At 39.3% G+C, this 14886-nt stretch overlaps 2 protein-coding genes across 2 annotated transcripts in view; both read right to left on the reverse strand.

The window, feature by feature from the left end:
• Positions 1 to 14886, reverse strand: part of LOC142350954 (voltage-gated inwardly rectifying potassium channel KCNH2-like) — a 349390-nt gene that overhangs the window by 264854 nt on the left and 69650 nt on the right. The window lies entirely within an intron of this gene.
• The window catches only part of LOC142350837 (serine/threonine-protein kinase Chk2-like), an 86880-nt gene that overhangs the window by 2339 nt on the left and 69655 nt on the right, over positions 1 to 14886 (reverse strand). Inside the window, exons 7-8 of the mRNA XM_075402797.1 lie at positions 7198 to 7529; positions 2830 to 2965 (exon numbers count right to left, since the gene is read on the reverse strand). Of these exons, the coding sequence (XP_075258912.1) occupies positions 2948 to 2965; positions 7198 to 7529 (350 nt within the window). The 3' untranslated portion in view covers positions 2830 to 2947. The remainder of the gene's footprint in view (positions 1 to 2829; positions 2966 to 7197; positions 7530 to 14886) is intronic.

The raw sequence follows: 14886 nt of genomic DNA on the forward strand, positions 1-14886 counted from the left end.
GCAACGGCCATCTGAAAATTTTCATTCTGTTTTCTAAAGTAACAAAACACCAAAACGCATGGATAAATACCTTTAAGTTCTAAGCGTTATGAGAAAATCTAAATAACCAGAAAGAAAAAATATAACCGACTAATCGTCGGAAGAATTGCTCTCGAACCACTAGTGGGAGCTCTAATCAATTGCAACCTGCTTCCGTCGGGGGGGGGGGAAGTTCAATAGTGGCCTTCAAATAACCACATTAGAGGTTAACATATACCACTAATAAAATTTAAAGTGAAAAATGGCACCAGTTGTGGCGCACTTTTCATTTGACTTTTTGTATTAAATTACCGCCAATCGAGTTCAGCTGCTTGAAATTGTGATTGAGAGAGAATTTTAGATCACGCAAAACGCAAAAATTCAAGGGCGTAAAAGTCACTCGAAAAGTCAAAATTGTCAAGCGTAAATTTTGCATAACAAAGGACACACACGTTTTCAAAAATTGCTATGAACTTTGTTCAAGAGCAATTAATAACTTCAAAACAAAACAGATTGTCGGAATTAGATGTCATTGATTCTAATGAACCAGATTGAGACCGAGCAAAGCATAAAAAAGTACTACTAAGAAAGACAATTAGCCATAAATACGCCAACTAAAACAAAAATTAAGTTAAAGGCCATCTCAAAATGGTGAAATCGCGTCAAATGTTCGATTTAAATTCTTCTTGGTGGAATTATGTTATAATAAAAGTTAATTAATTAAAAAATATAGCTGGCAGATCGCCAGAATATAGCCACAATAGCTTCCTAGATCTGCAGTCTCAAAAAAAACGACAGACCAAAAAAATGTGTCTTTTCATTTAAGGCTGATATGTTATATTTTGATTAAAAATCTGTATAAATTTTTGCCAGCTATTCTATTAGCTGCTCTCTAATAACCTTCATTTAGAGTGACACATTCCCTTGACCGTATCTATTTGAATTCAAGTAAAAGTCAATTTCAAATTTAACAAAAAACTCTCTCCACTAAGAGCGAAAAATGCCGTCACGCATGCACTTCAGTTCAAATTGCATGAACGAATGAACAAAATGCAGATTTGAAGTGGTTGCGACGTCATACGGCTGTAACAAAAATCGCCACGACGAGATTGATAACATAGCCGGAAGAATTCCGGAAGCGATTCGAAGCATAAAAACGTCACAAAAAAACCGTAAATGCAGCTGAAGCCATTACCTTTTGTATTAAACCCTTAAATCATTACCTCCCCAGGTCTGATATAAAAATTGGTGAAATTTATACTACTGTCACCAAGAGAACCAAAATGCAGCGAAATTTTATATTATTGGAAACGTTTGGTAACGTTTAAAATGTCCGAAATAATTCAATGGTTCAACTAATGATAGGCTGAAAACCTGACAGGGCTACAAGCTGACCTGAAATAATTCATGATTCTAATCTCATTACAATTAGATTTCTAAACGGTGCAAATAAGACAAAAACAACAAACCTTTTCCTTGATGTATATATTCTAGACAACATGATTTCATACTAATTCAAAAATTAAATTAAAGATAGACAAGACATAAGCAACAGAACAATAATCAAAGGCAAAAAGTCGTTTAAAAACCACACCAAGGCCTTGAGAAAATCGCATTGAGTAGTAATGAACGGAAATTTTGAGAAAGGTTTTCTAGCGAACCCTCAGTACTGCCTTATGATGAACGAAATCAATTACAAACCAAAGAAATGACGATAATCTAAGAAATAGCTGAAATCATTCAATTTTTCAACAACTGAAAAAATCAAGATCACGTATATAAATGTAAGTGCCAGGAGAAAACTACAACGATACAAACTAGAATGTAAAGAATATGGACACAATGTAAGGAACATCGTAACAGAAAGAAGTAACAAAAAATTAAGAAAAACGAATATTTCATTGTTCAGCCTTCCAGACATAGACGACAACGAGTCATCCGAGGCAAAGATCTATCCTCCTGAAAAGAACAAAAAAGAGGAAGCTGAATTAAAACATACGAAACATGAAACATTTTGCTATAAAATCTTCAATAAAATTTTTAGACTGCATTTATGGAAAAAAAATTTATATGTTTTCAAAAATTTAACGCCAAAAAATGATGGAATTTTTATTGAAACAAAAATAAAGTGTCTCATGTTGCGCAAAAAGACTATTTCTAGTAATTAAAACCAATTTACAAACAAAAAACAGAAAAATTGGAAAAAACTACTAGATTTGCTTAAGTACAATTTTATAAAACAAAATTACATCGAGGTAGAAAGGCGTTGAGTATATGAATTATCAAAAAGAGGTTGCTATATTAACTGATTTTTGACAAAAAAGACGGGTGAAAGATCCAAAATGAATGATTACAATAAAAAAGCCAAAAAATTAACTAAAAAATCGAGACACTTTGGTATCAATTTCCAAGGTTTGAATTTCAATATAGCATCGAATAAAAATTGTTTCTACAAAAAACAAAATTTCATGCAAACAAACTGGGCCACTTGGACAAAAAAACGGCCAAAGGCGGTTATCTATATGTGCCATTCAGTCAAAAACTAGTTTTCAAAGTAAAAAAAGTCATTTACTAAACGCAGCGCATGATCAAAAACTTCTCTCGCTCAGAAAAAAATAGTTCACACAGCAATTTTTTTCACTTTCGCTTTTAGGTCAAAACATCGTCTGAACGAATAGTACTTCCGGTTAAAAAACCTTAAGAAAACCAATACTCCTCTTCGAGTCGTAAAAAAACCAAGAGAAGGTCAATAATAGCCCCAGCTATCGCTGTGCGGCTATTAAAAACAATTAGCCATGATTCCGATCTAACCTTTTCTGAGTACCTCTCGTTTAGTCTGGCAGCCTGGATGATTTCAGGAGCAAGGTAGTTTTCCGTTCCACAAATGGTCTTTGGCTGGCTCAAGTCAGCCGTTCTCGAAAGACCAAAATCAGCCAGTTTCACACAGCTGAAATAAACTCTCTCACGGTTAGGAAGATTTATTATTCGAGTTTTATATCTTCAAATGTTCATACAACCTTCAATACTATTATATGACATCATATCATATCATATACACATCATTTGGCATTATGGATGCACAATTTTACATTTGGTTTTGGAGATCGCTCCACTGATTTTTATGCTAACTGTTCCAGCTATCAGCTCCTATTAGCAAAAAAACAAATCATTTTCAAGGCCAAAAAAGTTGTTCGTTTGTGTCAGTCACGGACACGCTTATAAAATGATATTCACTCAAAATGACAACTTTTTAGCCAACAAATTATTTATTTAAGACATAATATCTACAACTCCCCCCATACAATCGGATCTTTAAGTTATGAAAAACTAATAGGATCTATCCTGTTTCGCCCCCCCCAAGCTTAGTGGGAATATATTTTTATGACCCCCAGGCGCACGCCCTAAGAATAAAATTCTTAGGAAAATAATGAGTTGCACGTGCTTATGATTGAGTTGCTGAGTTGATAGAATCGTGAACTTGAAAACTGAAAATTCTTATTGAAAAACTTACACACCTTTGCTACAATCTGTTTTTTTTTGTGGAGTGCAAGTGGAGTGCAGTTTATTTAATTGGATCTACGGGGGCTAGCCGAAAAGCTCAATATCAGTTCTCCGGTGAGATCGTACCTATTCTTTGTTCAATTTTCCGTGGTGGTCTAACTGTGAAGGTTCAATCTCCCCCCCCCAAGTTTTCTGGGCGGTGTGCCTGTGAAAACAATCGAAAACCATTCCCCAACGCCTATTTTTTATGCACAAGTCAGAAATGGGGAAACAGAAAGGCACAAAAACAAATAACGCCTCCGAAAATTTTCCTTGCGGCTCCTGCAAATTAAATGGCAAAAATTACTGCATTAACTGCTTTAAATACAATTTATGGTTTCACGTTGCATGTACAGATTTGGCGCATGAGAACTTTGTGGCATTGGACAAGATAAATGGTGCTTTTTGGGCCTGTGTAGCCTGTAGAGCAAACGTCATAGGTCACCAAAACAACGAAAAAAAAATTGCAAAATAATTTTCAACAGACTCCAAACTCGTCCGCGACCGCTGGTGGTGAAGCTCTCAAATACTTGGAATTGCAGAACCACGAAAATGTCAAATTCAAAATTGAAGGCCGACAATATTTTTTATCAAACAGTTCTTATCAAAAAATGAGTGAAAAAAAACAAGCTCTAGAGTATCGGTTTAAACTTGCTCAAACCTTGAATATCAACCGTTCAGACATTAAAATTCGATCAGCCAGGCTGTTTTTCAGGAACAAAATGATTGATACTAACTTATCTGTAGAAGAAAACAGTTGCCTACTAACGAACTCTCCTGAATTCAGTTGACTACAATCAATTCAAATTTTCCGTGTACTATCATTGAATTGTCGTTCACTATTAAGTATGGATAGACGAGTGATGTTGGATATCCTTCTGAAAATTATTAATCCCGATATTGTTTGCCTCACAGAAACCTGGTTAAACCCAATTATTGAAAACCAAGAAGTCCTAATTAGTCAATCTTATTCAATCCAGTCGCGATCAGATAGAAAACCTGGACCGTATGGGGGTGTCCTAATAGCACACCGAAACACATTATCATTCAAAGTGGAGGTTTGGCAAACAAATTCAGATTTCATTTGTTGCTTATACTTCTTCAAGGAGGTTACAATCATTATTATCACCATTTATAATCCCCAAGCTGACATCAAATATAGACTCCGTGCAGAATTGTTCTGCAAAACCATTAAGGAGATTGTCAGAGATGTCCAAGAATATCAAAGATCCATTGAATCCTTTACTTTCTTTTTGAATGGTGACATTAACTTCACTCACACAGATTGGCTTACTTTTTTTGGGCAGTAGTAATTGGCAGTAATTGGCAAGAATCCTTTCCTAAAAAGAAACGTTTAAATATTGGCAAAGCTAATTGGGACGAATTCACGATCAATTTTAATTTTCCAATGTCTTCCTTTGACTCAATTGATAATATTGTCGACTCGTTTTACAATAAATTAGAACTATCGTCTTCCATGTCCTCTAACAGTATCCATTTAGAAAATAAACTCAAAACAGCTTTAAAAAATACACAAAGCGCAGAAAAAAGTTATCCATTTCTCTAAATACTGACAAGAAACATTTTGTTGAAAAAGGAAAGTCTGATCAACGAACCATGCATATAAATTGATGAGACAAATAACAAAACAACCAGCTCTGCCTGAGAAAATTGTGTACATGGAAAAAGAAGTTTTTGGGTACAAGAGCATTGCAGAATGTTTTAAAAATTATTTGGCTTCTGTTTTTGTTCAAGACGATTCTGAAGTTGTTATTCCATTTAATCAAATTCCAGAAATATTTCTTGATGACATTCAGTTTAGCAAAGCGGCTCTGAGCTAGGAAATCAAATACATACGTAGTGGTGCTAACTCTTTTGATGGAATTCGCCCAAAGTTTTTGAAGTCTGCTTTACCGTACATTTCGAATCAACTTTTGTTTATCTTCAGTTGCTGTGTTAGCAAGTGTGAGTTTCCCAGTTTGTGGAAAAAAGTGCATGTAGGACCCCATTTCAAAAGCAGCAGCAACTTAGATATCAAGAACTACCGACCCATTGCCATGCTTAGCTCATTGTCACTGCTATTTGAGCGTATGGTGTGTATAAACAGTTCTCGATCTTTCTGCAACAAAAGCTCTGCGTAGAGCAACATGGTTTTAGGAAAAATCATTCAACCATCACTCAATTACTTCTCTACTGCAACAGGCTGTATGAGTTACTTGAAGCAAACAAAATGCCAATGAAAGTGTATCTAGACATAGCAAAGGCCTGTGATACCATCAATTATAATATCATACTTTTAAAATTATGTCGAATAGGATTTGACAGTGCTTTCTTGAAGTTTTTCGCCTCATATTTAACTGATCGACAGCAGTGAGTTGTAATATCTTGCGGAAAATCGACTTTCGACCAATCACAAGCGGTGGGCCTCAAGGGTCAATTTCTACAGTGTTTCTTTTTTCCGTTTTATATATATATATATATATATATATATATATATATATATATATATATATATATGACCTACACGAAATAATTTTCAATGAGTGCTATTTATACGCTGATGACACAAAAATCGTCAGCACCGTAGGCAATAAAATACAGCTGGAAAAAGATATTGAAAATGCTATTGTTTGGAGCAAGGAGAATCGGTTAAACTTCAATTTCGATAAGTTTAAAAACGTGCAATCTTCATTACGTAAAAACCAAAACAAGCAAATTTTGCATCTTCCCAGAAATGGAGCCATCTCACAGGAAACACAATTCAAAGACTGGGGCATATATTTTTAAGAAAATTTATCATGGGATCATCACTTAAGTTTTGTTGTACAAAAAGCAAATCAGAAGCTTGCTTATCTAAAGAGAACAATTCCAAGCGAAACAAAATTGTCAGTCAAATGCAACCTAGTCAAAACATAATATCGACCTTGTTTTATGGATCAAATGTTTGGTATGCCAGTAAAACTATCGTCAGGCAAATGGAAAGGCTTCAGAGAAAATTTTAAAATGGATACAATCAAACAATCATTTTACTGATAAAGACTACAATGATTGTCTTCGATCAGTAAATTTACTTTCGATCACATATCAATTTGTCTTTTTGGATCTTGCAGTTTTAAACAGAATTTCAGCCAGAAAACTTCCACTTGAGGCAGAGCAATTTTGGCAAATAAGGAATGGACATTCGAAAACACGATCAAACGAGAAAATATTTTTATACTCAAACGAATGTAATCGCCAGCGTTGCCGATCTAATTTTTTCTACCGAGTTACAAACTTCAACAATTCGATGTCACTGGCGCGAGATTTTCCCAACTATAACCCATATTCAAGTCCTCCCAAATTCAAAAGAGAAGTCAAAGAATATCTATCTTATTTAGCTAAGAAGAATTTTAATTACAAATCATACCCATATTGATGGAGAGTGTTTGAGGGAAATCAAATTCAAGCCCCGTTAGGGACTTACTAAGCTTGGTAGAACCAAGTTTAGTGAAATTCGTTATTATTATTATTATTATTATTATTATTATTATTATTATTATTATTATTATTATAACGTGCTATATAACGACACATAATTTGTAACTGGGGGTCATAAAAACATGCGAAACAGAATAGATTCAACTAATAACTGAAACTCACAGGTTCCACAGCCGAAACAAGTATATTCTCCAACTTCAAGTCTCGGTGAATTATGTTGTTGGAGTGGAGAAAATTCAAGGCCAGCAGCACTTGTTTTATGCAGCCACGAGCGTCTATTTCTGAGAAAGATTCTCTTCTTTTTGTGAGATGGTACAACATGTCCTCAACACACAGCTCCATCACAAGCATCACCCGATCAGGTCTGTCGAACACTTCATGAAGTCTGACAATGTTTGGGTGATCCAGGTCCGATATTCGCTTGAGAATTGAGATTTCTCTCTCTATTAGCGTGCTCTGTCGCTCACTGCTTTCTCCCAAGTTGCTCTGCGACACTGAAAACATAAACCGACTAATGTCAGAATAATTGCTCTCGAACGACAGGCGAGGCAATTTAATTCCGGGGCTGTAGCCTAGATCAAATTTTCTTTCTGGGTGCAAAAATAGTTGACCACCACTTCGTTAAAGAGCAATTAATCAAAGAAACATAAGCGCTAGCATATTTTAATTTCGATTAACCTCCGAGGAAAAATCAATACAAAAAACGCTCAATTCCTGGAAATTGGAAAAGTTTTGATAGCGCCATTTGAACATGACAGATCAAATTTCACATAGAAACAAGCTAGGATAATATTACACTTAAGCTAGGTATAATTCGAAATATTCACTTGGAAAATAACATCGCACTTCTGGCCATTGGGACTTTTTGTTCGGCTTTTGTCAAATCACTTCCCAGGTATAACATACTGTAACAATCATCATTGAAAACATGAAGTCATAAGGCAGCCATACTTGTTCAAACACAAATCTATAGGTGAAATTCTATTTAAGCAAATTTATCATTTACTAGCTCATACGAAATCTTGAAATCGGCTAATAAACTGAATTGACAATTAACTTGGTTATCAAGATTTTAGTATCACAGATTAGAGGTTTAATTAAGCAAATATCAGCAGTCTGTTTTTTTTCTTCAACACGAAGCAGCTCTCCTCTATTACAGTTTGCTTTTGTTCTCCCCACTTTGGTCAGGTAAGAATGAAAACTTGTGATTGATTCAATAAGCGATAAGGCTCGACAAGAGCACGGCAGCATTTGCTGTGTCCAAATTGTTCCTGGTGCCACATAAAAGTTTGCTCAGGAGATGTCAGGAGAGCGAATCGTGTATATAAGGGAAGTCGGCAAAATAGATCCCTACCATCGGAAGTAGGATAGGCCGAAGAGTTGGTGTAACAAGCCTTTAGTTTGCCGCTTCGGTTTGCTAAAGCGTTCGATGGCCTTCGGGTTTTTGGCGTTTGGTTGACTACTAGCTGATATGCTATGCTTTAGTTCTATTCTGTTGCACAAAAACACTCGAAATCTTGAACTGGTTGGGAGAAGACGAATTCGACTGTTTTATTTATTTCTCTGTTTTACACTACAAATCATATTAAAATATATACATTTGAGCACCAGTTGTGGAGCAGCAAACATTGACCAGAGAGGATCCGAAACAGCACACTAGTTGCCAGACACGTCGGTCCCAAGATAAGCTATTATAAAAATTAACTCATAAATTAAATAAAGAAATATAGCCTAAATGTTGGCTGACTTGAAATGTTGGCACAGTTAATGTTTTAGAATTTCACTTTTGTGTCACGCAAGTTCTCAACAAGTATCACTTATACTGATAGGCTTAGAAAGTTAAATCAAATACAACTTAAAAAAAGTGGAAAATGATGAAAGAAATGAAACTTGGGAACTTTATCAGAACAAAGCATGGCGATGTTATTTCTGCCAAGAGCTCTGAATATCGAGGTATGGAATATCAAATAGGCGCGGGTTGAACCACAATGAGGGAAGCTGATCGTACACACACACTCCTTGTGCGACGCGAGGCAGTCACCTGGAAGGCTGGCAAAACAAGTTGCCCACCACAAAAGAACAACCTCCCTATGCATTGTCTCCGGATATGAGAACACGATGTGTATAACATTAATAATTTCTAGAGTACTGTAATTAAGTTGTAATTAAACAGAAAAAACATGCAAACGATCTTCTCTTAGCCCCTGACAACTTGAATAGTCTGCAGATAATACTGGATGCAGTAGGGAGAGTATCTATAGTTGACTCCTCAAGGGTTTCAAGCTCGGGGTGGATTTCATTTCGGAGAAGTCCATTCGTTAACGCGCGAAAACTAAATCTGACACACACATCCACAGGGTGAGAGTTGGCGACGACTTCGGTCGACTTACGTGTGACGGGGGTGTAAGTTATACAGATGAATAACACACCATAAAGCTGGGGGAACAGCCTGAGAAGTCTCCTGGCTCAAAGCTGTACTTGACCTGTCCCCACACGGTCCCGTGTGCAGCGTCGTACTTTACTAACCAGCCTACACCCTGAGTTAGCATCTTGACAACGCCAACAGCGGGAATCTCTAAAGCCAACTCTTGAGTGGTCTGTGAACATGTATGAGTCTCAGTCTGGCCATGGGTTCAATAATTACGGGGAGGCAGCTAAAGACACGGGCAGGAGGATTCCCTGGTTATGGTGGGCAAGTTACTGCATATTATGAGCCAAATTACGTTGTGGCAGACAGAAGGACACTACTTACAAGCGCCTACGTTGCTTGATAGATCACGCGACGAGCCGTTTCAATTGACAATGAAGTTTCGGTGAGGAGAAGCAAAGCCGCAAGACCGATGAACCTATATGCTCAAAGACTCTAGCGATGCGATGTGTTGTGTTCCCCGACCGATGGAGTCATTCCCCCGACCGATGGCGACATGGTTCTGTTCTTCGATGGTTTCGATCTGTTTGACGGAACGATGATGTGTTCTCATCGATGTGCTCCTCAACCGAAGCTATTTGACGTAGTCGTTCGATGTGTTTGTCGTTCGATGTGTTTGTCGTTCGATGTTGCGTTCCAATTTGGAGCAACGAGTTAAGTCCTCATGCCTCCTTTTTACGGGTGCCGACGGAGGTAGTAAGGGGTAATCTCCGGTCGGCTGCAATTTGGCCTCTATAATACGATCACAGAAACTTTCATCTTATCAAGCAAATCGAAGATGTCCTGAGATATTTTAGTAGTGTCAAACGCAGAGTCAAGTACAGGAACTTCGGTTGGCGATACAGATGATGCGCCCCGAAGTGTAGCAATAAGGTTTAGCGCAAAGATTACAACTGAAAAGAGAACAACTGAAAACAAATTTCTACAAAGGTTTGCAACTTCATCGCCGGAGGAAACACGACGAGGAACACTTAGCAGAGCCGAAACCAATATCGAAAGAACGAAGGCGCCAGGACGAGGTCGAACTTCTAGCATGAGAGGAAGCTAAGCTAGTGTGTCAAATTTTAAGCTCGTGAAAAAAAGCATCGCGAGAAAGTTTCCGGGAAGATCCATTGGGGCGGTGAAGTGACAAAAGAAAGTGACTGTATACAAGCTTAAATGTGCTTGAGCTAAAGAATGAAGGATAGGAAGTAGATGAGAAAAATGAGACCACGAGAGTCAGCCAACGGAAGACTTCGAATGGATGAGGTATGCCGGTGCAGAAGGCATCCACCCACTACTCAAGAGGGGCTAGTGTTGAGTATATTTGAGAGAAAGCCCATTAGTTCACCTCAGAAGTTTATACTAACCAGGCTAGTGTTGAGTATAATTGAGAGAGAGCCCAGTAGTTCATCTCAGAAGTTTTTACTAACCAACCACCTAGTCAAGGAAGATAGCGGAAGTCATTCCGGCAAATTTCGTACAGGAAGAAAAACAGACACTCCTGAAGCGGATTAGCTGCGATGAGAGAGAAAGCTGCGTTTCCGCACCGCTCGACGATCAGGGGGCTATATTGGAAGTCAATAACGGAACAGCCATGTGTGACTATTCCGATAAATACAACTTTTCTACCCCGTACGCTGTCAGTCGAGGATGGGGTGAGAGAACAAAAACATCTCAGTACTTTCTACTGATACTGCATACGCCCGAGACAGAGTAACCCAGACAGACTCATTCTTAGAGACAGAGAGAGAGAGAGAGAGAGAGAACACAAGTGTCCACATAATTGACACCACTGACATAATTGAAACCATGAGGGCAACCTTCCGGAGCAAGCAGTGCAAATACGAACAACCTGACGTACTCAGAACTGTAAAGGAGCACATGGCCACAGCGACTGCAGAGTGATCCGGCAGCTATCAGGTGGAGGGGGATCATATCGATGAAGTCAGCACAACTCATGAACGAAAAATTGCAATTCTCCGCGGCCAATATGGAGACCATTACAGTCAGAACCCTGGAAACCACACACTAGCAACACCAGAGCAGTATTTCAAAGAAGCAGGATGACGAAGGCTTCATAAAGATAGATGGAGTAGCCGAAGCAATCCTGATATTGGAGCACCTGATGAAAAAGAGGAGAAAGACCCAGACGTACACACTAGCACTAACCGACTTCAGCAAAGCCTTTGACTCTGACAGTCATATAACAATAAAGACCACACTCAAGGCAAGATGTTCAGACTTGCTGACATAGCAATTAAATCAATGCTAGGATAAAGTAACAACTCAGATAGACGGAACTGTCATTAAGTGCCCCCACCACAAAGGCACAACCTCCCTATGCATTGTCTCCGGATATGAGAATACGATGTGTATAATATTAATAATTTCTAGAGTACTGTATTTCAGTTGTAATTAAATAGAAAACATGTAAATGATATTCTCTTAGCCGCTGATAACTTGAATAGTCTGCAGATAATACTGGATGCAGTAGAGAGAATCTCTAGAGTTGAATCCTCTTAAGGGTTCAAGCTCCAGGCGGATTTTTCCTCGGAGAGGTCAATCCGTTGACGGCCGAAACAAATTTGGCACAGACATCTCCGCAAGGTGAGAGTTCGCATCGACTTCGGTCGTCTAACGTGTGACCGGGGTGTAAGTTAGACGGCCGTATAACACATCATGAAGCTGTGGGAACAGCGTGAGGAGACGGCTCCAGGCTCCAAGCTGTACTTGACCTGCCCCAGACACGGTCCCGTGTGCAGCGTCGTACCTTACTAACAAGCCTACACCCTGAGCTAGCATCTTCAAAGCACCAAATAGTGGGAGTCTCTAATACGAACTCTTGAGTGGCTTAAGAACATGTATTAGTCTCAGTCTGGCCATCGGTTTAATAAGTACGGGGAGGCAGCTAAGTCATGGGCAGGATTCCCTTGCAATTTTGGCAAGTTACTACATATTATGAGCAATTTTAGCTATCTTGGGCAATATCTCTTGTATTATGTGGCAGACATCATGAATCAATTTACGATCATCTACGACGCGTGGTGGCGTGAAAAAGCAACGCTGCAAAAGTGGTGAACCTATATGTTGTAAAGACACTAGCCATACGATGCGTCTTGCTCGACGATCGATGAACTTGTTCGATATTTTTGTGGATATGTTCGTCGACCGTTATTTCGATTTAAAAAGCAAATATGAACACGCTTACAGCGAGAGGCCGCTCTGAATGGATAACATGGGGATACATGCCAAAGCGGTGCCAAACAGTGACAGATGGGAAAAAATCTATCTTAATAGGGGCATCCGGCAAGGGGACCCGCCCAGCCCTCTAGTATTATTCATCACGGTCCTGGATGAGGCACTAAGAGAAGCTCCACTTCAAGCTAAGCATGGCCAAGAAGCTGGGGAGCACAAATCCCGAACTCGATAGAGTCAGATCTAGTCACAGAACGTGTGTACAAGCGAAATTTTTCAGCGTGGACAAGAGGGTTTCCAGCCAGACCTCTTTGTCAGAGATAGAGAGAACACAACTGCCCGCATAATCGACATCAGTGACGGCAACGAGGAAACCACAAGGGCAAGCTTGACGCACTCAGAACTGTAAACAAGGCCCCTGGACACAGCGACCGCAAGAGTGATCCCTGTAGTTATCAGCTGGAGGCGGATCGTTTCGAAGACGTCAGCACAACTCATGAACGAAAAACTGCAGCTCTACGAGGCCGATATGGAGATCATTACAGCCAGAACCCTGGAAACCACACACCAGCAACATGAGAGCAGTATGTCCAAAGAAGCAGAATGACGAAGGCTTCATGAAGATCGATGGAGTAACCAAAGCAATCCTGACATTGGAGCACCTGTTGAAGAAGAGAAAAGATCCAGACGCACGCAATTGCAATAACCGACTTCAGCAAAGCCTTTTTGACTCTCACAACCACATAATCAGAAAGACCACACTCAAGGCAAGAAGATAACCCGACTTGCTGATACAGCATTTAAACCTATGCTACGCGCGACAACTCAGATAGACAGACCTGTCATTTATGTGTATAAATTTAATATTGATGTTGGTAAATTTTTGTAAAGTACTGTATTAAAGTTGTAATTAAAAAGAAAAAAACATGCAAACGATATTCTCTTAGACGCTGGCAACTTGAATAGTCTGCAGCTCATACTGGATTTAGTATAGAGAGTCTCTAGAGCTGACTCCTCTTAAAAGGTGCAAGCTCCGGGTGGATTTCTCCTCGGAGAGGTTCATCCGTTGACGGGCGAAACAAATATGGCACAGACATCTCCGCAAGGTGAGAGATTGCATCGACTTTGGTCGTCTAGCGTGTGACCGGGATGTAAGTTATACGGTCGTATTACACAACATAAAGCTGTGGGAAGAGCGTGCGGAAAAGGCTCCTGGCTCAAAGCTCTATTGACCTGCCCCCGGATCTGGTTTCGAGTGCAGAGTCGCACCTCCTGAACCACCCTACGCCCTGAGCTAGAATGTTAACACCACCAAATAGCGGGAGTCTCTAAAGCCTACTCTTGAGTGATCAGCGAACATGTATTAGTGTCTGGACATCGGTTCAATAGGTAGGGTGAGGCAGCAAAAGTCACGGGCAAGAGATTCCCTGAATATGATGGGCAAGTTAATGCAAATTATGAGCAATTTTACGTATCTTGGGCGATATCTCTCGTATTATGTTGTTGCAGAGAGAAGGAATCGGTTTACGACCACCTGCGATGCTCGTTAGATCAGTGGACGAGTGGTGTCAACCCACGATGAAGTTTCGGTGTGGAGAAGCGAAGCGGCAAGAACGATTATCCTACATGCTCAAAGAGTAGCGACAGGATGTGTTGTGCTCGACGATTTCTCGACAGCGTTTCTACAGCGCTCGGCGATTAAGGATAGGTGCTATATTGAGAGCGAATAATGGAACAGTCTTGTGTGGAGAGAATCTGATGAATAAGAGAAAGATTCTGTCGTACGCAATCTCACTAATCGCATTTGACTCTGACGATTACATAGCAATAAAGAACACACTCAAGGCACGAAGATCTCCAGACTTGCTGATAGAGCATGTAAACCAATGCGACGACAACGCAACAACTCAGATAGACAGAACTGTCATTAGGTTCCCCCACCACAAAAGAACAACGTCTCTATGCACTGTCTCCGGATATTAAAACACAATGTGTATAAATTTAATAGATGTTGGTAAATTTTTGTAAAGTACTGTATTAAAGTTGTAATTAAAAAGAAAAAACATGCAAACGATATTCTCTTAGACGCTGGCAACTTGAATAGTCTGCAGCTCATACTGGATTTAGTATAGAGAGTCTCTAGAGCTGACTCCTCTTAAAAGGCGCAAGCTCCGGGTGGATTTCTCCTCGGAGAGGTTCATCCGTTGACGGGCGGAACAAATATGGCACTGACATCTCCGCAAGGT

Source organism: Convolutriloba macropyga, chromosome 12 (genome assembly GCF_964194025.1).
Source record: "Convolutriloba macropyga chromosome 12, txConMacr16.3, whole genome shotgun sequence".
NCBI lineage: Eukaryota > Metazoa > Xenacoelomorpha > Acoela > Convolutidae > Convolutriloba > Convolutriloba macropyga.